This window comes from Pan paniscus, chromosome 13, assembly GCF_029289425.2.
Source record: "Pan paniscus chromosome 13, NHGRI_mPanPan1-v2.0_pri, whole genome shotgun sequence".
NCBI classification, from domain to species: Eukaryota; Metazoa; Chordata; class Mammalia; order Primates; family Hominidae; genus Pan; species Pan paniscus.
The window spans coordinates 114,383,814-114,411,188 of NC_073262.2; the positions used below are offsets into that span (position 1 = coordinate 114,383,814).

Sequence of the window (27,375 nt, forward strand, 5' to 3'; positions counted from 1 at the left end):
CAATTCAAGACGAGATTTGGGTGAGGACAGAGCCAAACCATATCATTCTGCCCCTGGCCTCTCTTAAGTCTCATGACCTCACATTTCAAAATGTAATCATGCCCTCCCAACAGACCCCCAGAAGTCTTAGCTCATTACAGCATTAACCTAAAAGTCCACGTCCAAAGTCTCATCTGAGACAAGACAAGTACCTTCCACCTATGAGTCTGTAAAATTGAAAGCAAGTTAGTTACTTCCTAGATACAGTGGGGTTCAGACATTGGGTAAATACACTCATTCCAAATGGGAGAAACTGGCCAAAATGAAGGGGCTCCAGGTGCTATTCAAGTCCAAAATCCAGCGGGGCAGTCAACCATTAAAACTCTGTAATGATCTCCTTTGACTCCATGTCTCACATCCAGGTCACGTTGATGCAAGAGCTGGGCTCTGAAGGCCTTGGGCAGCTCCGCCCATGTGGCTCTGCAGGGTACAGCCTTCCTCCTGGCTGCTTTCAAGGCCTGGCACTGAGTATCTGCAGCTTTTCCAGGCACACAGTGAAGCTGTCGATGGATCTACCATTCTGGGGTCCAAAGGATGGTGGCCCTCTTCTCACAGCTACTCTAGGCAGTGCCTCAGTAGGGACTCTGTGTGGGGGCTACAACCCCACTTTGCCCTTCCGTACTGCCCTAGCAGAGGTTCTCCATGAGAGTTCTTCCACTGCAACAAACTTCTTCCTGGACATGCAGACATTTCCATACATCCTTAGAAATCTAGGCAGAGGTTCTCAAACCTCAATTCTTGACTTCTGTGCACCTGCAGGCTCAACACCACGTGGAAGCTGCCAAGGCTTGGGGATTGCACCCTCTGAAGCCATGGCCTGAACTGTATGTTGGCTCCTTTTAGCAGTGGCTGGAATGCAGGGCACCAAGTCCTGAGATTGCACAAAGCAGCAAGGCCCTGGGACCAGCCCATGAAACCATTTTTTCCTCCTAGGCCTTTTGGTTTGTGATGCAAGGGTTGCCATGAAGACCTCTGACACGCCCTGGAGACATTTTCCCCATTGTCTTGGTGATTAACATTTGGCTCCTTCTTACTTATGGCAATTTTTGCAGCCAGCTTGAATTTCTCATCAGAAAATAGGTTTTTCTTTTCTATTGCATTATCAGCCTGCAAATTTGCTGAACTTTAATTCTCTGCTTCCTTTTTAAACATAAGTTCCAATTCCAAACAATATCTTTGTGAATGCATAAAACTGAATGCTTTTAGCAGCACCCTAGTCACATCTTGAATGCTTTGCTGCTTAGAAATTTCTTCTGCCAGATACCCTAAATCATATGTCTCAAGTTCAAAGTTCCCCGGGTCTCTAGGGCAGGGGCAAAATGCTGCCAGTCTCTTTGCTAAAGCATAGCAAGAATCACCTTTATTTCAGTTCCAAATAAATTACTCATATCCATTTGAGACCACCTCAGCCTGCACTTCATTCTCCATATCACTATCAGCATTTTGGTCAAAACCACTCAACAAGTCTCTGGGAAGTTGCAAACTTTCCCACATCTTCCTATCTTCTTCTGAGCTCTCCATATTCAAACAAGGAAACAATCTCTGCCTGTTGTCCATTTCCAAAGTTGCTTCCACATTTCCAGGTATTTTTTAGCAACACCTCACTCCTGCTATCAAAATCTGTTATTAGTTAGCATTCTCTAGAGGAATAGAACTAAAAGGATATATAGGAAAGAGAGTTTATGAAGGAAAATTGACTCACAGGATCACAAGGTAAGGTCTTAGGATAGGACATCTGCAAATTGAGAATCAAGGGTCCCAGTGTAAATCAGCCTGAGTCCCAAAACCTCAAAAGTAGGGAAGCCAACTGTCCAGCCTTCAGTCTGTGGCCAAAGTGGCCAAAGGCCCAAGAGCCTCTGGCAAACCACTGGTGTTAAGTCCAAGAGTCCAAAAGCTGAAGAACTTGGAGTCTGATGTCTGAGGGCAGGAGGCATTCAGTGTGGGTGAAAGATGAAGGCCGGAAGACTCAGCAAGTCTGCTCTTCCATCTGCTCCTGTCTGCTTTATTCTAGCAGCACCAGCAGCTGATTAGATGGTGCCCACCCATATTGAGGGTGAGTCTGCCTCTCCCAGTCCACTTACTCAAATGTTAATTTCTTTTAGCAACACCCTCATAGACACAACCAGGAAAAATACTTTGTATCCTTCAATCCAATCAAGTTGACACTCAATATTAACCATCACAGATGAGTGTTTTACTTGGAGAAAATTTAACTCAGTTTTACCAACCTAGCATTTTAACCTCTACACCTAATTCTTCCAGGCTTAGAAATTTTTGCAAATTCTCATATAGCAGGATGACTTAAACTTTACGTGAAGTACATTTTTTAAAATGTGGAAGATCACCAGATGTCTCTCACTGTGAATCACTTCACATTAATGTTCCTTGCTTTATATTTTGTGGTTCTAAAACATTTTAAAATTCAAAAGTATTCAAAGCAAAGTTAATTCCACCTTATTTTCCTCATTAAGGGAAATATACAATACAGAATTTGTTTAGAAAAAGGTAACAAAAAAAGCATTCTTAAATTCCAAAAATCTCTAATTCTTTTTTAAAAACTCACCATTTTAAAAAATGTTAGGAGTTACTACTTCGAAGAAAAGTTAATTATTCAAATTGCTTTGTCTTTCTCCATCTATTATGTTTGAACAGTGTGAAAACCTTTCTCATATCAGTGACATTCAGTTATAGCATGATATATTTTTTCAATAAAATTCACGTATTTTAGTGAAAATGCTTGTTAAAATGTACTTAAAAAGTTTCAGAGAAACAATGAAACCTGAAGGCTGCCCTCAGATAGACAATTTGAATTCCAGAGACCTACTATTTCAAGATATTTTGATCACTTCAACTCTTCATTGGAAGCCAACAAGTCTGCTCCATACTAGAAATTGCAAGCTGCTTGAGGCTCTCAGAGGCCCCCAAATCAGGCTCTTAATACCTACCTCACATAATATGCAAATTAGAAATAGGGTTCTTTAAGTGCCTGTGATATACCAGGCCCAGGAGGTCACAGGCATTTAAAGCACTGTGATTTTTATTATTGAAATTAATGACATAGAAGTTTCGCAAAACAACAGAGAACTAAATATTCTCTAAGAGGGGACTTATGTATTTGGTAGTTGGCTCATTTGTAGCATGCCCATATGTTCTATGCCAATTTCAAACTAACACATGGCCTGAAATGTCTGCATCATATTAGGCTTTGCTAATCATTTTACCATCATAGAAATCTTATGCTAGGCCAGTGCTACTTACACCTCTTCCTAGAATCAATAGGAGAATTCTGAAGATAGTCAGATTCTCTTCTTTAAACAAAATGTACTCAGGCAGAATCTCTGAGTGAATTCAGATACATATCCAAGATTGGAAACCTTAATCTAGTTACCTGTGGACATGACGAACCTTGGCCTTTCGTGCTAGTGCTAGACCATGCTACACAACATTTCTGCTGGTCACCTTCATGTAATATTTTTTCTTCCAACAAGCTATGGTCATAAAGAAGATTTAAGGTTCGTCAGTGGAAACTGAATCTAAACATAGATGAAGGTGGAAAATTGCCATTTTAAGAGCTAGAGCAGTAAGCTTGTGGGGTACAGAGGAGTTAATCTTTGAGACAGAAACTCTTGTTTAATCTGACAGGGACCACTTTTCTAAACCTTTTAGTCAAACATAAATAAAATCTACTCATTAGTCTTGTGGAAAACTTGAATGCAAAAGTTAGCATGAGTGCAGCTAAGTATACAGTTTAATAATTTAAATGAAAAATGTTAGCAGAAAATGATGCTGAAGAGTCAAATGCTTTTTCTTTACAAATTTTGAGCTAAGCTGCCCTATCCCTAAAGAGGCTACAGTGATTGTTCTTTCTTGCGAAGTGTGTGTGTATGTGTGTGTGTGTTTTATTCAGCATTTGCTCACAAGAGACTAGGGGCTACGATCAGTTCATACCATGCATGAGGTGCTGGCCGAATCTCTTGGTGCTCTTACAGAGAAAAATGATAAGCAACGGAACTGGCCTCAGCCTACCATTACCTTTACAGGGCTGTTCATATTCACAGGTGGTAGTACCCAGTGTACAAAGCCAACTACTAAAAATTTCTAGAATTTTGAGAGCTTTTCATTAAATAACCATTACTAAATATTAAACTATATAAACCCACAATTAAATGTTATTAAAACAAAGGTAATATATACTAGAAATTCATTATTTCCTGAATAGTTTACAATGTTTTACTATCTTCTGTGTAATTGAGTTCATTTCCATCTACTGAACCTGTACGGTGGAAATACTACATAATGGTGTGATACCTGGACATCTCTTCCAAAATCCACACTGATTGCTCAAATGGGAAGATGTTAGAAATATTTATACCATGAAAATCAGTAAGCTCAACAAATTGGGGCTTTTTTCCCCTTTTTTGGAGAGTAGTTATTAAACATTTATCAGCACGGCACTGACATATGGTATAATTAAGACTGAAGAAATCATGCTTTTGGAAAATGCACTATTAAAACTTGTCTAAGGGATCCACACCATATTCTGTGTGGAGTATTTCCTAATATGTCAATTGACATTTCCACTAAAGCAGAAACAGAAAATGAAATTAGTTTGGAACTGAATAAGAGGCAAAAAGACCTAGGGGAAGATAAACAGACTAATCCCTAAGGTCTGAACGTGGTCAGAGGGTCTCAGTAGTGGGGGATATCTTCAACGACAACACATGGACAGGGACATGGAAGTTAATTTTGGGCCTCTCTCTCTCCAAATAACCATTCTTATTATTAACAAAATTATGTTGATAACTAATGTTTTTTCTTCTTCTTTTTTTGAGATGAGGTCTCACTCTGTCACCCAGGCTGGAGCACACTGGTACAATCATGGCTCACTTCAGTCTTGACCTCCTGGACTTAAGTGATCCTCCTACCTCTGACTCTTGAGTAACTGAGACTACAGGTATACTTCACCATACTGGGCAATATATATATATATATATATATATATATATATATATATATATTTTTTTTTTTTTTTTTAAAAAGATGGGGTCCTACTCTGTTGCCCAGGTTGCTCTCAAATTCCAGGCTTAAGGGAATCCTCCCACTTCAGCCTCCCAAACTTCCGGGATTACAGCATGAGCCACCACACCTTGTCAATAACTGGTTTTATTTGTGCTTTGAAGGGATCAGGCACCTGGGTCTTAAGAGCAGTTGAGGGAGTGCCTAGCCCAGCTGTGACATGACGGGAGTCCTTGGTAGCAGAGGCTGGGAGGTTGGCAGTAAGAGAATAAGACCAGAGAGGTGAAGCTATGGAATTTACTCCAAGTTTTTGGTTAAGTTATATGTAACAGATAAGTAGAAACTAATTCATAATTATAAACTGTTGAGACTAATATTGTATGTATGTGTGTATGTATAAATTTACATAAATGTTTACTTTTTATGTACTTATTACATACAAATGAATTTTTTATATACTCATATATGTTATGATTTTCAGGAAAGAATAATAATACTTGCAATGCATGATGAATACAAGGACTAAGATGAGCTAAGGAAGAGAGGGTATGAGATAATCTTCTGTTCTACCACCTGGAGGTCAGGTTAAGTACTTTCAAGGAATAAATACTCTGTCACTTTCAAGAAAGTAAGGATTATACTTCTGTAACTTTATATATATATACACACACACACACACTTCATATACATACTATGAAGTATATATACTTTATAGTGAAGTATATATATATACACCACACTTCATATATATACATATATCATATTTATGTGAAGTATATATATATAAAGGAGAAATGTTAACTAGATAGAAAACAACCTGGATTACTCCGGTCTGAACTCAGATCACACAGGACGTTAATCATTGAACAAACGAAACTTCAGTAGTGGCAACACAATAGGATGTCCTGATCCAACACTGAGGTTGTAAACCCTATTGTCGATAAGGACTCTAGAACAGGATTGTGCTGTTATCCCTAGGGTAACTTATTCCGTTGATCAAATTACTGGGTCAGTGTGTAAAAACTCACTTGGACTAGTACGGTCTTAGATTGTTCAGATGCTCTGTGGTCACCCCAACCAATTTTTTTTTTTTTTTCTTGAGATGGAGTCTCCCTCTGTCGCCCAGACTGGAGTGCAATGGTGTGGTCTTGGCTCACTGGAACCTCTGCCTCCTGGGTTCAAATGATTCTTCCACCCCAGCCTCCCGAGTAGCTGGGTTTACTAGCACCTGCCATCATGCCCAACTAATTTTTGTATTTTTGTAGAGACGGAGTTTCACCATGTTGGCCAGGCTGGTTTTGAACTCCTAACCTCAGATGATGCCCCTGCCTCGGCCTCCCAAAGTGCTGGGATTACAGGTGTGAGCCACTGCGCCCGGCCAAGCAGTTTAAAAATTTTAATATGGGGATAGTAAGCTAGGGCCTGTAGGCTTGAGAGTTTTTATTTGCATTAATGAATTAAAGCTGCATAGGGTCTTCTCACCTTATTTGTTTATATCCGCCTCTTCACGGATAGGTCAATTTCACTGGTTAAAAGTAAAGCACAGCTGAACCCTCATCTGGCCAGTCATACAAGTCCCTATTTAGGGAACAAGTGATTATGCTACTTTTGAACGGTTAGGATATCGTGGCTGTTGAACATATGTCACTGGGCAGGCAGTGCCTCTAATACTGATAATGCTAGAGGTGGTGTTTTTGGTAAACAGGCAAGGTAAGATTTGCCGATTTCCTTTTACTTTTTGTAATCTTTCCTTAGAGTATGACTGTGTTGGGTTAACAGTGAAAATAACAGGGTACTTATTATATCGTTTATTAATATTGGGCTGTTAACTGTCAGTGGGTTATTCTGGTCTGATGTAAGCTTATGCAATGGAGAATGTCTTCATGTTACTTATATTAACATGATTGCTTCTGTTAAGTAATAGATTAGTCCAATGTGATGTTAGGAGTTCAGTAGAGTGATTAGAATTTAAGATAGTTCGATGTTGAACTTAAATGCTTTCTTAATTGGTGGCTGCTTTTGGGCCAACTGTGGTGCTAATAATTTGTTGTTTCCTAAGGTCTAAAGAGTTGTCCCTCTCTAGACTAACAATTAAACTTACAGGGGAATTAAGTAATTCTTTGGGTAAGTTTAAAGTTGAACTAAGGTTCTATCTTGGACAATGAGCTATCACCAGGCTCAGTAGGGTTGTCACTGCTAGTCATGAATCTTCCCACTATTTTGCCAGATAGGTGAGTGTGGTCTTTCAGCTGTTCTTGAGTAGCTCATCTGGTTTTGGGGGACTTGGCTATAGTTCTCTGTGTAAAGTTATTTCTAGTTAATAGATTATGCAGAAGGTATAAGGGCTTGTCTTTGCTTTTTTAGGGCTTGATATAGCTCTTCCATCTTTCCCTTACTGTACTATGTCTATTGCACCAAGGTAAAAATTTCTATTGCCTACACTTTTGTCTAAGTAAATGGTTTGATTAAGATAGTTTGATAACATTTTTAGCAAGGTTTGGGGCTAGAGTTAGCTAAAAGTGATCAGGCCATGATGAAATCTTCTGGGCATAAGCCAGATGCTTTGGGTTGAGCTACACTTTGGTTTGTCCAAGCACACTTTCCAATATGCTTACCATGTTATAACTTATCTCCTCTATAGATGTGTAGAAAATTCTTAGTAATAGTGATTTCTAGAGTAATACTTGAGGAGGGTGATAGGCTGTGTGTACGTGCTTCATGGCCTTATTCAACCAAGTACTCTGCTCTTGGTTTACTGCTAAATCCTCCTTGAGCCCTCAGATTTCATAAAGGTTTTCATGAGATTTCCTGGACATAGAAAATGTAGCCCATTTCTTGCCACCTCACGGGTTACACCTTGACCTAACGTTTTTTATGTGTACACTTATGCTTAATCTATAACCTTTTTAGGATTTGCTGAAGATGGTGGTATACAGACTGGGGGCAAGAGGTGGTGAGTTGTATCGGGGTTTGTCTATTATAGGACAGGCTCCTCTAGAGGGATGTAAAGCACCGCCAAGTCCTTTGAGTTTTAAACTGTTGCTTGTAGTAGTCTGGTGAATGGTTTTGTTAATGTAACTATTTGACTTTAGGGCTAAGCGTAGTGGGGTATCTAATCCCAGTTTGGGTCTTAGCTATTGTGTCTTCAGGGTATTAAAGCACTTTGTAGTATATTTGATTTCAGCTGGAGTTTTTTACAACTTAGGTGGAATTTTTTACAACTTAGCTTTATTGAGGATAGACCTTAAACATTCTTTATGCCGAGTTCTATTAGCTTGGGTTAATCATATGGCCGTGGTGGCTGGCACGAAGTTAACCAAACCTAAATATTAGTAAAGCTCAGTGAAGCTTTTGTTTATTACTAAAGATTTATCACTGCTGTTTCCCATAGGGGTGTGGATGAGCAAACTATTTTGAGCTGCATTCGTGTGTGCTTGATACTTGCTCCTTTTAATCTGGGTGATCTAGGGGCATTTTCACTGGGGTAGGGATACTTTCATGTGTAATCTTACTAAGAGCTAATAAAAAAGACCAGGACCAAACCTATCTGTTTATGAGGTTGTGTGAACCCATCTAGACATTTTCACTGTCTTGCTTTGAATACTTAAGCTATACTAACTGCATGGAATACGTAAGTGAAAATTAAAATATGAGAAAGAAAGAAGTAAATATAAATGGTTGTTTACAGTTCTGGAAATTCAGGTTCTTTAAAGTTGAATTGGCAGAGGTTTGGCTGAGAGGATGACTCATAATTTGAATATGGTTGATTTAGGGGTATGTTATATTGGGGCAGCACTTTCAGAGGGATATGCTCAAGGTATTATATTAGCATTAGGGCAGAGGTTTAGTTACTCTATTTATTATACAGAATGGAGGGTTTATTTGGTAGGAGGGCCTTAAGATTTTTTAGAAAATTACATCAATCGAGGTGTAGCTGTTGGAGTGTTTGTGGTTAAAATATGATTTCTGGGCTCTGACTGGGTTGCATTTTAGTACCTTGTTTTTGGGGTTTGGCAAGGGTACATTTACGTAGGTTGATGGTAAAGGCAGAGATGGAGGGAGGGGAGTTTGCAGATTTAATCGGAAATAGTTCTTCAAATTGAGCATAGGTGCATGAGGGTACATGCATGAGCATATGTGCATGAGCGTCTACTGATTAATTGTTATGTCCTTCGAGCATGATATACTTCTCCACACATAACAAAAACTAGCCCCTATCTCGATTATGTTTCAAATCTTCCCATCAACAAACCTGAACATTCTCCTATCTATCACAATTCTATCCATTATAGTGGGCGGTTGAGGGGGACTTAACCAAACACAACTGCGTAAAATCCTAGCCTACTCCTCAATCACTCACATAGGCTGAATAATAGTAGTACTAATTTATGACCCAAACATTACCACTCTAAATCTGATTATTTACCTTATCTTAACAACAACCGCCTTTCTATCACTCAACCTGAGTATAAGCATCACAACCCTGTCACTATCTCATGCCTGAAAGAAATTAGCATGGTTGACACCTATAATTCCACTAATTCTACTATCCCTACGAGGTTTACCCCCATTACAGGGTTCCTGCCTAAATGAATCATCATCCAAGGATTTACAAAAAATGATAGCCTTATCACCCCAACCATTATAGCTATCATAACCCTACTCAACCTGTACTCTTACATACACCTCATTTATTCCATCTCGGTAACACTATTCCCCACATCTAATAATATGAAACTAAAATGACAATTCGAAATCGCAAAACCCACACTACTCCCTCCTCACTTGTCATCTCTTCTACCCTCCTCTTACCCACCTCTCCATTAATACTAACTATAACTTAGAAATTTAGTTTAAATAAGACCAAGGGCCTTCAAAGCCCTTAGTAAGTAAATGACACTTAATTTCTGTAACAGACCTAAGGGCTGCAAGACTCTATTCTGCATCAATTGAACGCAAATAAACCACTTTAATTAAGCTAAGCCCTTACTAGACTGGTGGAATTCAAAACCACGAAAATTTAGTTAACAGCTAAACCCTCTAATCAACTGGCTTCAATCTACTTCTCCCACCACTGGGGGAAAAAGGCAGGAGAAGCCCCGGCAGGATTGAAGCTGCTCCTTTGAATTTGCAATTCAACATGAGAAATCACTTCAGGGCTGGTGAAAAGTGGCCTTGACCTCTGTCTTTAGATTTACAGTCTAATGCTTGCTCAGCCATTTTACACCCCCGCCCCCGCCCCCGTGTGTTCACCAATTGTTGATTGTTTTCAACTAACCACAAAGATATCGGAACACTGTACCTGTTATTCGGCACAAGGGCGGGGATAGTAGGCACTACCTTAAGCCTCCTAATTTGAGCAGAACTAGGCCAACCAGGAACTCTGCTAGGAGACTATCAGATCTACAATGTTATTGTTACCACCCACACATTCGTTATAATCTTCTTTATGGTGATACTAATCCTAACTGGGAGTTTCAGCAACTGGCTAGTCCCTCTGATAATTGGTACACCAGATATGGCATTCCCCCGGATAAATAATATGAGTGTCTGACTTCTCCCCCCATCTTTTCTACTCGTAGTTGCGTCTTCAATAGTGGAAGCCGGCGCTGGAACCGGCTGGACAGTTTATCCCCCTTTAGCAGGAAACCTAGCACATGCAGGAGCCTCTGTGAACCTGACCATCTTCTCGCTCCACTTGGCAGGTGTCTCTTCTATTTTAGGGGCCATTAACTTTATTACCACTATTATTAACATAAACCCTCCAGCTATATCCCAATATCAAACACCCCTTTTCATTTGATCAGTCCTCATTACGGCAGTCCTTCTACTCCTTTCCCTTCTAGTCCTAGCCTCTGGCATTACTACACTATTAACTGACAATAACCTCAACACTACTTTGTTTGACCCTGCTGGTGGGGGTGACCTTATCTTGTACCAACATGTATTCTGCTGGTACAAAGCTTCGGGATAATCTCCCACATGGTAACATATTATTCTGGAAAAAAGGAATCGTTTGGATACATGGGCATAGAGCCATGATATCAATTGACTTCTTAGGATTTATCATATGGGCTCACCATATATTTACAGTAGGGGTAGATGCAGACACATGAGCATACATCACCTCTACTACCATAATTATTGCTATCCCTACTGGCATCAAGGTCTTTAGCTGATTAGCTACCCTGCATGGCGGTAACATCAAATGATCTCCCACAACATTCTGTGCCCTACGATTAATTTTCCTTTTCACAGTAGAGGTTTAACCGGCATCTTATTAGCTAATTAATCACTAGATATTACCTTACATGACACATATTATGTTGTAGCCCATTTCAACTATGTCCTATCAATAGGAGCAGTACTTGCCATTATAGGAGGCTTTGTCCACTGATTCTCCTTATTTTCAGGCTATACACTTAGTCAGACCTATGCTAAAATCCACTTCACCATTATATTCGTAGGTGTTAATTTAACCTTTTTCTACAGCACTTCCTTGGCCTATCCGGTATGCCTTGACGTTACTCTGATTATCCTGATGCATACACCACGTGAAATATTATCTTATCCATATGGTCATTTATCTCACCAACAGCAGTTATACTAATAATCTTTATGATCTGAGAAGGCTTTGCTTCAAAATGAAAAGTACTAACAATTGAACAACCATCTGCTAATTTAGAGCGGCTTTATGGCTGTCCACCACCTTACCACACATTCGAAGAGCCAGCCTACAGGAAAACCTAAATGAGAAAGGAAGGAATCAAACTCCCAGAAACTGGTTTCAAGCCCATCCCATAACCTCTATGACTCTCTCAATAAGATATCAGTAACATTGTTACACAACTTTGTCAAAGTTAATTTATAGGCTAAACCCTATGTGTCTCAATGGCTTCTCCAGTTCAATTAGGCCTTCAAAACGCCACATCTCCTATTACAGAAGAAGTACTCACTTTCCATGACCACGCTCTTATAATTATTTTTTATAATTATACACACACACACACACACACACACACACACAATTTGGCAAAAGGTCGTTTGAGAGGAACTTATCATATATAATAAAAATGAAGGCTGGGCGCAGTGGCTGATGCCTGTAATCTTAGCACTTTGTGAGGCTGTGGCGGGAGGATAACTTGTGTCCAGAACTTGGAGTCTAGCCTGGGTAACATAGGGAGATCCTGTCTCTACAAACAGTAAAAAACAATTATCTGGGTGTAGTGACATGCATCTGTGGTCTCAGCTACTCAAGAAGCTGAAACAGGAGGATTGCCTGAACCCAAGAGGTTGAGGCTCCAGTAAGCTGTGATTGCACCACTGCACCCCAACTGGGTAACAGAGCAGGAACCAGTCTAAAAAAATAAAAAATAAAAAAATTAAAGAAAATAAAGATGTATATTGAAAACTGTACTCAAAAAGTGAAACAATACATTTTCATCTCAAGGAACTAAGAGACAAGAAAACCAGGCTAGCAGGTGTATTGTGCTTGCTCCGGTAATGTTCTTAGTAAAAGTTAATTCCTAGAGTGAGTTTCAATTGACCTGGAAAGCCTCTTCTTATAAATATAGTGTCAAAGGCCTTCTATGGTGTGGGTCAGGTGCAAGTCCTTACTTTCTCAAAACAGCATTAAAAAGGCAGCTGAGCTGCCACTTGATCTTAGTGCATTCTTTTTTAAACACATTTTAGATTCTGTTAGTTCTCTTTGCTAATATTTTATTCAGAAAAATTGCATCTGAATTCATAAATGATCTTAAGTTCTTTTGTTTTTTGTTTTATTAAAGCAGGTCCATAAAAATCTGTTTTATCGGTATTTTAGAAAAATGATCTTTTGGATTCATACAGATTCAATGTATCCTTTCCATGTCTGATGTTTTTCATATATTCCCATTTCCATAATTTAGGGTTTTATTTAAAAATATCTTTTGAAAACAGTGTGATTTCATTCTGTGTATACATTTATGCAAAGTTAGATGTGTTGTATGTCTAATGCACACAAACTGAAGCTGTACTAAAATACATCGAGGGTAAATTTTCTTGCTACTTTTTTATTTTTTATTTTTTGCTTTCTACATAATACCTTAGAAAGGCACATCTATTTTACCTAAATATTTTCATATAGAAGGAGTAACAGAAGTTGGTAATGTAATAGATGAGGTTTAATTGTACTCTATCTCGAGAATTCTATTTCAAGAAAGCTAGTTATATGTAATACAAAGTGCAATAATAATTAGGAGTGGGTCATTACTATGATATGTAAAAGTCATTGAAAAAAAAGTTTAAAACATGGATAGATTGAATGCAGGCAGAACATCTGGTTAAACAAGTAATTGGTCCTGGAATTATGTTCATGATTATAGTGGTATCTATGAATTTGCCAATTCCCCCTCTCCCACTTCAGTTGTTAGTTGGTATTTGGTTCTAGAAAGCAACTAAGAATGAGTGATGTACCTGGCGTAATCAAAGAAAAAGGTTGTAGGGACTGGAGCAGCTGAGGATTGTTCTTCTCAGTGTCTTGATGAGCTAAACCTATGAGAGACAACCTTCTAGTTACTAAAACACACTTAAAATGTAGAAACATAGTTAAATGTCAATGAATATATAATGAAAATGTAACTGTCACATATTTTAAAAATACTTCTTCCTCATATGGTCAATTCATATAAAAATTATAACTGGAAGGTTCTTATTCTTTTGTCATAAGAAATCACCCTTGGATTGACACATTAACTCATTTATTGCTCATAATAGCCCTATGAAGTTGATAATAATAACAGCTCCTGGGCAAAAAAAAAGAAAAACCTATGTGTGATCTTTCAGGCAGGAGCACAGGCAATTACTTTACCTGGCAGGCCTCCTGGGGCTTCAAAGCTGTCCTCCCACGCCAGACTTGGTGCCCAGTCAATGCACTGCAGTCTCTAAGGGGGTTGCAGTAAGACACTCAGGGTTTGCTGACCAGCCATGTCTCATATATGTCTCCCATCCTGGCCCAGGTACGCTATTCATAGACCTCTTTATTAAGGTCCTTTGACAGCGGTTTTCCTTAGGTGCTTTCACTAAAATCTCCTTAAGGGGAGGAAGTAAGGGGGCCTGGAAGACACCTTTTCTCCACTCTGACTCCATACTCAGTACTTTTCACTCAGGCCTTCCCACCCCTCTCTCCTTCAAGCTTCCAGGTTCATAAAACTTTCAGAACCATTTTTTTTTTGCCACTCCCTCCTCAGTGAAACAATTCCCCATGTCTGCACTCATCCATCTGACCCTCACCTGGCACTGTTCTATGGAAGAAACATGAGACAGTGAAGTTGATGCTTTTTCTGGGTTAGCCTTTGGAATAAACTATTGCAGTAAGTGATTAAAAGCTTGACTGTTATCCTCATTTTTGCTTGTCTGAATTGACCACTGTCACCTAGCAGCTTAGCTGTCAGCTCAGCTCAGCTCAGCTCTTGACACTCCGTCTTTTACAGGTAAGGAAATAGAGGGACTGAGGGCATAAATGACTTGCTTAAGGTCAAATTGCTGGTAAGCAGCAGTGCCATGATGTAAATAAGTTGCCCTCTAAAATTTAAGCAAATGGGAATATACAAGAACATTAATATGGAAAAATAGAGAAGCAATTATTTCTCATCAGAGAAGATGGTGTAGTTCAGAGAATGGATTCGGGAGCCAAATTGTGTGGTATTATTTCTGAGGGCTCTGTTCTGTTCCATTGGTCTATATCTCTGTTTTGGTACCAGTACCATGCTGTTTGGGTTACTGTAGCCTTGTAGTACAGTTTGAAGTCAGGTAGCATGATGCCTACAGCTTTGTTCTTTTGGCTTAGGATTGACTTGGCGATGCGGGCTCTTTTTTGGTTCCATATGAACTTTAAAGTAGTTTTTTCCAATTCTGTGAAGAAAGTCATTGGTAGCTTGATGGGGATGGCATTGAATCTATAAATTACCTTGGGCAGTATGGCCATTTTCATGATATTGATTCTTCCTATCCATGAGCATGGAATGTTCTTCCATTTGTTTGTGTCCTCTTTTATTTCATTGAGCAGTGGTTTGTAGTTCTGCTTGAAGAGGTCCTTCACATCCCTTGTAAGTTGGATTCCTAGGTATTTTATTCTCTTTGAAGCAATTGTGAATGGGAGTTCACTCATGATTTGGCTCTCTGTTTGTCTGTTATTGATGTATAAGAATGCTTGTGATTTTTGCATATTGATTTTGTATCCTGAGACTTTGCTGAAGTTGCTTATCAGCTTAAGAAGATTTTGGGCTGAGACAATGGGGTTTTCTAAATATACAATCATGTCATCTGCAAACGGGACAATTTGACTTCCTCTTTTCCTAATTGAATACCCTTTATTTCTTTCTCCTGCCTGATGGCCCTGGCCAGAACTTCCAACACTATGTTGAATAGGAGTGGTGAGAGAGGGCATCCCTGTCTTGTGCCAGTTTTCAAAGTGAATGCTTCCAGTTTTTGGCCATTCAGTATGATATTGGCTGTGGGTTTGTCATAAATAGCTCTTATTATTTTGAGATACGTCCCATCAATACCTAATTTATTGAGAGTTTTTAGTATGAAGGGCTGTTGACTTTTGTCAAAGGCCTTTTCTGCATCTATTGAGATAATCATGTGGTTTTTATCTTTGGTTCTGTTTATATGCTGGATTACGTTTATTGATTTGCGTATGTTGAACCAGCCTTGCATCCCAGGGATGAAGCCCACTTGATCATGGCGGATAAGCTTTTTGATGTGCTGTTGGATTCGGTTTGCCAGTAGTTTATTGAGGATTTCTGCATCGATGTTCACCAGGGATATTGGTCTAAAATTCTCTTTTTTTTGTTGTTTCTCTGCCAGGCTTTGGTATCAGGATGATGCTGGCCTCATAAAATGAGTTAGGGAGGATTCCCTCTTTTTCTCTTGATTGGAATAGTTTCAGAAGGAATGGTACCAGCTCCTCCTTGTACCTCTGGTAGAATTCGACTGTGAATCCATCTGGTCCTGGACTTTTTTTCGTTGGTAGGCTATTAATTATTGCCTCAATTTCAGAGCCTGTTATTGGTCTATTTGGGGATTCAACTTCTTCCTGATTTATTCATAATTACAGTTAAAAAAAGAGAACATAATATTTACCATCTTAACCACTTTTAAGTGTATGGTTAGTAATGTTAAGTATATTCACATTGTTTTCCAACAGATCTCCAGAACTTTTTCAACCTTGAACAATTGCAATTTGACTCGTTAAAGAGCAATTGGACATTTAGCCTTCCTTCCAACACCTGGCTACCACCATTCTACATCCTGTTTTCTTTGAGTTTGACAGTTTAGTTACTTCGTGTAAGTGAAATCATACAGTATTTATGTTTTTGTGACTGGCTTATTTCCTTTAGCATAGTGTCCTCAAGATTTATTCATGTTGTAGCATGTGACTAGATCTCCTTCCTTTTTCAAGCTGGATAATATTTCATCATTGTATGTATATACTGCATTTTGTTTATTCAATCATCCATATATGACATTTGGGTTGCTTCCACCTCTCAGTTATTATGAATAATGCTGCTATGAGCATAGATATGCAAATATCTCATTGAGAACCTGCATTTAATTCCTTTGGCTATATATCCAGAAGTGGGATTGCTGGATCATATGATAATTCTATTTTTAATTTTTGAGAAACCACCAGACTATTTTCTATAGTGGTCACACCATTTTACAATCCCACCAAGAAGGATTCCAATTTCTTCACCTCCTCACATTTGTTATTTTCTTTTTTATATTTTAATAGTAGCCATCCTAATAAGTGGGAGACAATATCTTATTGTGGTTTTGATATGATTTTGGAGTTGGTTTTTCTCTAATGATTAGTAATGTTGAGCATCTTTTTATATGCTTGTTGCCCTTTGTGTACCATCTTGTAGAAATGTCTATACAAATCTTTTGCTCACTTTTTCATTGGATTATTTGCTTCATGTTATTGAGTTGCAGGTTCTATATATATTCTGGATATTAATTCCCTATCAGATACATGATTTACAAATATTTTTCCCTTTCTATAGGTTACCTTTCATTCTGTTGACTGTACCTTTTGATGCACAGCCTTTTTTTATTTTTATTTTTATTTTTTGAGACGGAGTCTCACTCTGTCCCCAGGCTGGAGTGCAGTGGTGCCATCTCGGCTCACTGCAAGCCCCGCCTCCCGGGTTCACGCCATTCTCCAGCCTCAGCCTCCCGAGTAGCTGGGACTACAGGTGCCTGCCACCACGCCCGGCTAATTTTTTGTATGTTTAGTAGAGTCGGGGTTTCATTGTGTTAGCCAGGATGGTCTCGCTCTCCTGATCGCATGATCCGCCCACCTCAGTCTTCCAAAGTGCTGGGATTACAGGCATGAGCCACCGCGCCCAGCCGCACAGACGTTTTTAAGTTTAATATCGTCCCATTTGTCTATTTTAGCTTTTGCTGTTGGTGTTTTTGGTGTTATATCCATGAATTTATTGCTCAACCTAGGGTCATAAAGCTTTCCCCCTATATTTTCTGCCAAGACTCTTATAGTTTTAAGTCTTATGCTTAGGTCTGTAATTTGCTTTTGAGTTAATTTTTGAACATGGCATATGATGAGGCCCAAGTTCAATCTTTTGCACATGGATATCTAGTTTTCCCAACATCATTTGTTGAAGAGACTTCCCTTTAAAATATATTATTTATGCCTATCACTGCTTGAAAATGATATTAGATATTAATCCTACTGCTAATATTTTTAATTTAATGTATGAATAAGCGTATTACTATATTAGGTATCTGTTTCTTAAGCATTTTGATAAATGTATCTCAACCTAACTTATTTTCCTTGTAATCCATTGTAATTTATTTTATGTATTTATTGATTGCTATGCATTCATGAATTAAAGTATTTGTTTTGTGCTCATTTTTTCTTCTAAAAATATTATGAGAAGAGGTCAATGGGCTTCACCAGGATGCTACAGTGTCCATTGCCTCAAAAAATATTAAAAATTCAGAGTTTGTTTTAGTAATTTAGACAGATGAAGTCTTGAACTAGGGCAATCATAATAATAAATATGTAAAATCAAGAAATGGGCAAAGATCAGGATGACTCGGTGATTAACTCCCAAGAGCCAAGTGAAAGTAAAGATAATAATGATCCCCCAAATTTTTAACTTGGTTGAGTGATTGGTTGGTGGTATGTAGTTCTAGGGAGTCATCAACCTAGAGGTTGCATTTAAAACCCTGAGAGTGTCTGAGATTACCCCTGGGGAGAAGACAGAGAAATAAATTGACTAAAGATAAAACCATAATAGTCAAAAAACAGTCAATTCATTATTAATAGCTATGGTGTCATGCAGTACATATAATGTGTCAGCAAATAAAACTACTATGTAAATAATAAAACTTTGGCAATCAATTGGTAGTTAATTTGTAAAAGACCGTTGGTTATGACTCTACTCTGCATTTATAATTTTTGCACCTGCAATTATTTACATGCAAAAAACAATACAGCCACAGTTGCCTAATTATAGGCACAACCATCCAAATTTGTCTTCAAAAAGAATAGCACAAAGAGACACCATCTGTGAAAGTGCAGCAAACCCCTCAGACCTTTCCTGCTCCAAATTCTGTAAGGCTGGTGGGCACACTTCCCTTTTGGCTTCTGTCTCAGGCTCTATTCTTGCACGATCTTATTCATGCATTACAGACCAGTCAGTCTGATAAGCTGAGAGTCAGCAGGCCTTTCCTTTTACCCAACCAATATCCACACCTCCCCACCACTACCCTGCCAATATAATATGTGCAATAGCATGGGCAGACTGAAAACAGAAGCCATTTCTGAAACACATCATTTGTCTTGTTAATGTGAAAAGATTCCATTTTTCTCACATGTAATTTTACAAAGTAGGCAACGTGAATACCATAAAGGGAAAATCCCATACAAATTTCTGCTCAAAGGTGACAAGAAAATTATGTTACTCTACTTTTTACATAAAGTTTTAGCCATTTATTAAAAACACAGCTGTCAGTTTTGATCAAATACATTCATATTTCCCATTATATTATTAGGGCCATGATGAAATTTAATAATTGTCCCTTGGAGTTTGATTTTTCACAAAAATGTCATAACACAATCAGTAATATAGCAAATAATTATTGAACTATGTTGAGACAGTTATGATTTCAGGTGGGAAATATATAATAGATGAGAAATATAAAACCCAGGTTAACACTTGATGAAAATTCTGTTTTCATACAAATGTCAGTAATAATAAATGTGGGGATAACATAGCCTGCTTTATGAAAATGAAACAGATACCAGACAGAATAATTTTCAAAGGTTTAAATCATGGTTCAGATATTACTTGCTTATTATTAAATCATATTAAACACTTTAAATCTGATAAATTCTTTGTGGTAGAAAGAATACACATTTTTAAGAATGAGAAATTCAGTAGTTTATTCGATTAATGACTAAAATCAGACTGTAACATGTTTCTTCTATATGAAATCTATATTTCTCCATTCCATACATGTTTGAAATTATCATAAAGTATGACCACGAAGGCTTCAGGGGCAAATGAAGGCTTAAGAATTCTGCAATGTTCACTAGTTTTTACTTTTTTATTGAAAAAATTATAGTGAATAGGAAGGTACATTTTTGTTCTACTACCTTTGTCTCAATGGTATATGGGTCACAGAGACTTGAAGCAATAGTTAGATACCAGCCTTAAGTTTGTGGATTGTGGAACACACATTTGTACATTGGAAGTATGATAAAGTAATTTAAATTAAGCAAAGAGGAACATGTTAACAAAATGAGAATTTGTGAAGAGGAAACATGATTCCCAAAAGAGAATTAGCTGGAAGTAAAAGGTTGATCAGCCATTTGTTCTGTCATATATAACTGAACATTTCAATGAATGCAATCAAAGTTCAAAATATTAGTAATGACATAATAAGCATAACTCATTCATCGCCACATAGGGTAGAACATTTTGATAAATTAAAAGAATAATTCTACTTACATCCTGAACTACCATTTGTTGACACGAGAGTCAAGTTGGAAGGCCATGGGTTCCGAACAATATCTTGCCAATGAATGGTGTCTGCGTAACAAAGGAATTTGTTCTGGTCTACATAGACTCCACCATTTAGGATTTCTGTATTAAAAAACAAATAAACAAATTTTTTTGTCAAACTGCTTGTTGATGAAAAGGTAATCAACAAAAAATGATTTGCTCTTAACTATTTTCAATGTTAAATTAGAGTCATGTTGCTAATAGCCAAGATATCTTTTAAAATATCTTTCAATGAATCATATACATTGATTACAGGAATTCGAAAAGATTAAAAATTACAAAAGTGAAAAACAGCCACTCATATTGGTACACTCTGAGAGTAACACTCCTAACATTTTGGTATAAATGTTACAGTCTTTTATCTGTTTTCTTCCCTGGAATTGAAATAATATTTTATATAATATTTTATAATCTGCTTGTTTAGTTTAATATTATGTAGTGAGTACTTAATGGTAATTACTACTCCGTATTTTAATGAGAACAGGAGATGTCATAGTATAAGTTAAATGGTAATTATTTAACCAATCCTCTCTTGTTGGTAATTTAACTTATTTATCTCTCATTGGTCTTTACAACAAATTTCCACACATGACATTCCAAGGTCATAGAGTGTGGATAGTTCTAAGATTTTTGGTATCAATTGTCAAATTATCCTTAGAGAGATTGTTTCAGTCAAGGTGACATTGACTGCAGTCAGTAGGTAAGTAATTAGCACAAAGTGGAAGCTAAAATTAATGCCTCAATCACAAAAATGTTGTCATCTCAAATGAAATCGATAAGATTGCCAATTATTCTTAACAACACAAAGCAATGTATAACAAATCCTGTGGTTCATTGAAGTAAGGATATGGCTGTGGGATAACATGCACTAAAGCCAATTTGTACTTGATTCTTTATTTCACAACACTGGCCTTGATTAGCTAATTTGTCCTCCACAAACAATGACTGACCACAGAAATGAATTCTCTTTCGGATAGCTTTAAGTTATCCAGGAAAATAAAAACTGAAATATATCCTCTGAAAATATTATTCTTATTATTTGAAGAAATTAGCTAGAAATACACATAGCACCTTCCGGCCCAATATGTACCGCATTTCCCCCTCCTGTTCAATACAAAAGCAATTTAAGAGAAATCATGCATCAGTCCATAAAGTGTTTAACTACAATTAATCAAAACCCAATCAACAGTTTATAGAGATAGGGGATTTCTTTTTTCACATAAGAAACCTGTAGGAGGCAGTTGCAGATATTAGTTCAGCTGTTCGCAGTGCCCACTATCTGTTCTGCCATCCTCAGTGTGTCAGTTTTATTCATTTCAGGCACAAGATGGCTGCTACATCTAAAAACTAAACTGTAGTCTTTCTGAATTGCAGGCAGGATGAAGTCACAAGAGCAAGCAAGAGACTTCCTCCTAGTGAAGCTGTGACTTTTTATTTGAGAAGAAATGCCCTCCTTGAGGATTATGTCTGCATTTAATTGGCCAGAACAATATCCCATGGTTATCCCTACCGCAAGAGAGATTGAATAAGTAACTATTGAGGTGGAAATATTGCTACTGGGACAAAACCCAGACCAGCAGGAGTGTTAGTGAGGAAGAAGAGGGACATGGATATTGGGAAGGCAACCGACACCATCTCCCACGGTAGCCTTGAGAAATTCATCCCTCTTGTGTGGAACCCCAAGCTAAATTTGTAGGACTCATCTTCAACTGAAGAGAGATAAATGAAAGGAACATGTCACACCACAAGAGGGTTATTTGTGGACTGGTGGTCACATCCCAAGTGCCTTACTGCATTGCATGTACGAAACCCTCCAGATTAGTTTTGATATTGTAGTTCTTTCTACATTTAAAATCACTCCCATTTTCATCATCAGTCATTTCACTGACTATTGGTTCCATTTTCTCGGTGAGGAAAAAAAAAGAAAAGAAATTAGATCATCTTTCTACTTCTAAAACCCAGTTCATTATTTTTTATGACCTAACCATACAACCTTCATCAAAGCAGAAGGGAGATGTAAGACGTAAGAAAGATTGTGAAATGGATTTCTACATTAATGTTTGGCATTAAGTTTTTATCTACAAAATGTGACGATTTCATACTAATAGCTTTCTCATGAGACATTAGGTGATGCTCTTCTGCTCTAGGAATAATTTTCCATTAGGTGACAAAGAAAGGAGATTTTGACTGCTATCCAGGAAATAAAGGTTATTTTTCAGTCTACATTTAGAAAAGTTCTACTTAAAAAAAAAAAGTGAAAAGGTAATAGCTCAAACATTGCAGAAAGAGTGTATATTTTTCAGGAGTCACATTGTATTTCAAATAGTTCATACAAAGGAACACAGTATCCATCTCCAACTTCCTATCTAAAATTTTTCAAATAGAATCAGATTATATTATACTGAATAATAGTCTTATCAAATCTGTTTCTTCAACAGTATTAATCTGCTATGAATGTTGACATTTGTTTCTTAGAAACAGTCTGTTCGAGAGCTTGGCTTATACTTGGAAAAGGGATTTAGAAAGGAGACAATAATAAATCCAGCATAATCTTACACGTTAACATTTCAAATTAAGACACATGATCAATCCAGATGATACTTTTATCATTCCTAATTCAAAACTCAGCATCTGCTAGAAATTCTGGTCAGGAGGATTTATAAATGTTTAGCAATTAATGATGGGTAGTTTATTTATTGTTTGTTTGTTTTCCTTGAAAATATTCTTTTTTCCTTTATGTTTGGTATACACCCTATTCTGCTGTTGAATGTCAAAGCCTCACAATCAGAGAATGTAGAATTTCATTGACACTTATAGGACAGTTTTAATGTACAATCTTACACTTTCTTTTGATTAATTTGATTACCTAAATATGTGTCAGAAAGTAATGTTATAATGGCATTTACATATATTCTTAAAGTTTTCATTGATTTTGTAACTTTACATTTTTAAAATATGAATTTGACATATTTTTGTGAGAAAATATACTCAGGTAGGTTTATTTCTGTATTAAAAAAATTCTAGAGAATAGATACTAACCTGTAAGAAAGTTCTTAGAGATACAAATTATTTACTTGTTAGAAGGAATGCCTAATGTTTCTGTCTTGGTTGACTACAGAGGCTTGACCGCATTTTTTAGATAAGAAAGAGGGACAAGGATTAGGAAAAGAGAAAAGTTTGTTTAGATGTTTATCTAATAAGAGTACAAAAATGTCTGGCTATATTTAGATCTTGTGGTGACACACAAGAATAACAAAGTTTTCCACAAGTTTTATCAAAGATTTTACAAAGGAATCACCTGTGTTACACCAACCAACAGTTTCCCTCCCACTAACATGAAATAAAGTAACAAATAAATGTTAAGAAAGATAGGCAAAGGAGGCACACATTTAATTGATACTCAAAGAAAGATGCAAAGTGTCTGGATGAGTGCAGAAACTAAAATAAAAATGTTGAATGCGTAAATGAGCTCAAAGTATCTCATTTCATTTTATTTTACTTCCACTGCAGAAAATTATCAGAGTAAATTGAGAGAGACACAGATAGATTCTTGGTCATTGAATCAATTGATAGAAAAAAGCTGCTATGAGTTTTCTTATCATATTATACACAAATATTTCTGGCAAGTTCACAAAACAGAACTGTCTCTTTTTAATAAATGTCATGGTTAAATATAGTAAGATATATTAGACATGACATCGATGAAAAAAGTATCATTTCATTGCTGAAAATTTCCAGTAAACACTTAAATATGTTTGTGTCTCAAACGTTTCCGACTAGATTAATGCATGCAAGTCGAGTAAAAGATGTCATGAATCTTTTTGTATTTAGAGTAAATTGTAATCTACACTATTTTCCAATATCTTGAATTTAACTTATATGTAGCATAGTATTTGTAACTGAAATATAATTAGACTAAGCCCGATGAAGGTAAGAAATGTTTTTCAGTGCTGTATCTATAGCATCAAACCTAGAGCAACAGTCACTCCATGAATAATTGTTAGATTTAATTGTGTATGGAAAAAAAGTACCATGGAATTTGCAATCAACATTTATAAGGTAACTTCTATTGTAGTTCCTAATTTTAAATTATATTCTGACCAAATCAAAGTAAGAATGAAAGTTATCTTTTCCCATAAACACTCTATAGGTTATCTTGACTGGTCCTATGTTTCATAAAGTATGAAGCTGTTTCTGTTTTATTCAAAACCATATCTCCAGTTTCTAGTATTATGCAAGGCTCAAGGTGATACACAATAAATATTTGATTAATTGAAATATCTATACAGAATATCTTGAATTTAAGAAAAAAAATATATATAATTCTGTGGTTAGAGAAAGCCGAAAGGAAAATAGCATTTATTATATAAAATGCATATAACTGATAATATACAATATTACTGCAGACAATACATTTGATATTTATAAGGCATTTTTATTCCCTAACCTATTTTGTACACAAAACTCAATTATTAGTTACCAGGTGAATAATGATGATCTTTAGCTATCCCATACAGACCAAATTTCTCTAAGCCTGTGCAAATCACCTTGCATATGCTACAGAGAAGCCTAAATTTTCTTGTATTGAACTGTAAGTCTACCTCACATTGTCCTTACATTTTTCAGAAAGGTATAAACTGCCAATATGACATTTGAAAAAGGACAGAAAGTATTTGTATCTTTGTCATTCACTCCACAAAGGTTAACCATTGGACCATGTCTTTCCTTGATTTCCATTTTCATGAGTCTAATAAATAAGGAAATGTTTGTGTTATTTAAATAACTTCTTTTGTATTCTTCATTTCTTGTCAAATGCTAGTTACTGCAGTGAATTTGGGGATGAGTGCCCATTAACAGAATCATTGACATTCTGCATATATATTATCTCCAAAACTATGGTAAAATACTGAATAATAGCTTTTTTTCTCTGCCCTGTATGAAATGACCTAATTGTGATGTAACATCCCTGCTGAAAATACAGATTAATATGACCTCTTTACTAGGTTTAAGAAATTTACAAAATTGCATGGACCCCATGCACAATTTGTAACCATTTTGTAAATAAGATTGAATATCTTTCTCTTTTTCCAAAATAAAGATTATAATTTTAAATGCAGTTACACTATATTTCACTTTAGTCTATATGATCGATATTATCAGTGAACATTTTAATTCTACTCAAAATCTACCAACCATATGATATAAGAAGGATCTAATAAACAGGAATGAAATATTTAACCTCTATCCCTGATTGTATATCTAAGTATCTTGTTTTGCAGGGGTGCATCTACAGGTCAACCTTAGAATTAAAATGATAATCAAAATAATAAACATTAGAAATATTGCACTTATCTAATCACAATAGGCGCATTTAAATAATGCATATGTCAGACTTATACTATCTATCTAAGTCAAAGGGCAGAATCAAGAATCAAAATCCAAGGCAGCAAAACCCATTTTCAAGATGAAGCCACAGAAAGCAGTTACAAGACTTCCTCAGACATAAAGCAATGTATCTTTCTCACTGTCATCACCTTAAGCCACACAAGTCTGTTGGCAGATAATGATACAAAAGTAATATAGCTCACATCATCCACCTATGATACTTAATACATGATCTCTGGAATGGACTTGGTCCAGAGATTCCTGTATCTTTCCCAAACCCAGACCTTTCAGCTGGGAGCACAATGAATTGCTGCTACCCCACTGGGTCAGCCCTCAAGGTTCATTATTAATATGCTGAGACTCTAAAGGCTAATGAGAACCGGGTGCTTGAGGAGACAATGGCTCATTCATCATCAATCAAGCTTTGAAGTTTTTATACAGATGATTTAAGGAGAGTTGAAGTGTGCAAAATTGAAATGTCACATTTGTATTGGGAGCGGGTAGAGGGTGATAATGTAAATGAGTGATGTAACCTTCTATATTTCAGCTCGATGATCAGAGTCAAAAGCTCATGGATGCAGATACCAAATGTTTTTCCATCAGAGTATAGCAATTTCAAGATGAAGTTATTAGATCCACTGGCTGAAAATCAGCTTAAGATAGAAAATAATATCTTGATTTCAACTGAATGAAGCTCAGTAATGCTTGTTGCAATGTTCTAACTTCTTAATACATACTTCAGTATCCACTACAATTCTTAGCTTTCATTATGTTTCAGTTTTGAGTTCTAGCTCCTCTGAGAGATTTGCTATGACCACCTAGTTCTTAGAGTTCCCCCTTCCTCTAACTCCTGTAACACTGATTACCCGAGCCACTTATCTGACATAGAGCAAATGCTACCTTACCTTCTTATATATTCTTTTGTGTATTTGCCTTGTCTCCCCTATCTTATTGGAGGTCCCTCAAGGATTAGAACTATGATGTACACCTCTTTGTGTCCCTAGTGCCAAAGAAAGTGTCAAGCACATAGTAGAATTTCAAATGTTTTTGACGATTATGATAATGATAACATCCATAGAACATGACCAACTTTTGTAAAAAATTATTACTTGCTTAGTGATAGCATAATGTTAGTGATATGCACTAGATATTTACATTATAAATCCCATAAAATATTGAATACATTTATTTTGATCTTAATATATTCTGTCTGTCCTAATATTAAGAAAGTAGTAATCCACTTAAACTCATTGATATTCCCTGGAAAAAATTAAAACTATATTTTATCTTGTAACAGTACTCAAATTATGAATATAGGATTTCCTTCTCAAATTGTCTTATTATATAATCCCATACGTGTGTCAATTTCTAACTTTTTTCTAATAATTTTCCCCAGATTTGTATTCTCCCTGTGTTTTCTTATTTCTGTTAAAATCAACATAAATGCTGTAAAAGTCACATAGACTCAAAGTTTGAAATTTATTACTATTTCCTTTATTTCTATATTTAACCATTTATGGTGCTCTAAAGAAAATTTCTCATAGTGTCTCTTTTTATATCCACAACGGCTACTTAATTCAGGTTCTATCATCTCATACCAGATTTAACTTCTTTCCTGTAATCTATTCTCCCCACAAATCCATCTTGCATATTAAAGTCATAATATATGCTATATTATAAAGAGATAGATAATATACTCTAGGTAGGTGGAGAGAGACAGGTGGTAGGGGAGAGAAATCCTGCTCTATCACGGCTTTGAATTGTAAAGGCAATAATACTGAATCTAGTTGACTGGATAAAATAAAGCTCATAATCTAGTTTTGTTTCAACAAAGCAAAGGTGGGCCTTGTCCACCTTTATG

At 36.7% G+C, this 27,375-nt stretch overlaps 1 protein-coding gene across 5 annotated transcripts in view; it reads right to left on the reverse strand.

Moving 5' to 3' along the window:
- ERBB4 (erb-b2 receptor tyrosine kinase 4) overlaps positions 1–27,375 on the reverse strand; it is a 1,174,422-nt gene that overhangs the window by 392,519 nt on the left and 754,528 nt on the right. For all 5 annotated transcript variants that reach the window (XM_003812504.7, XM_003812503.7, XM_003812506.7 and 2 more), the window contains exon 4: positions 20,076–20,210. In XM_003812504.7, coding sequence (XP_003812552.2) covers positions 20,076–20,210 — 135 coding nt within the window. The remainder of the gene's footprint in view (positions 1–20,075; positions 20,211–27,375) is intronic.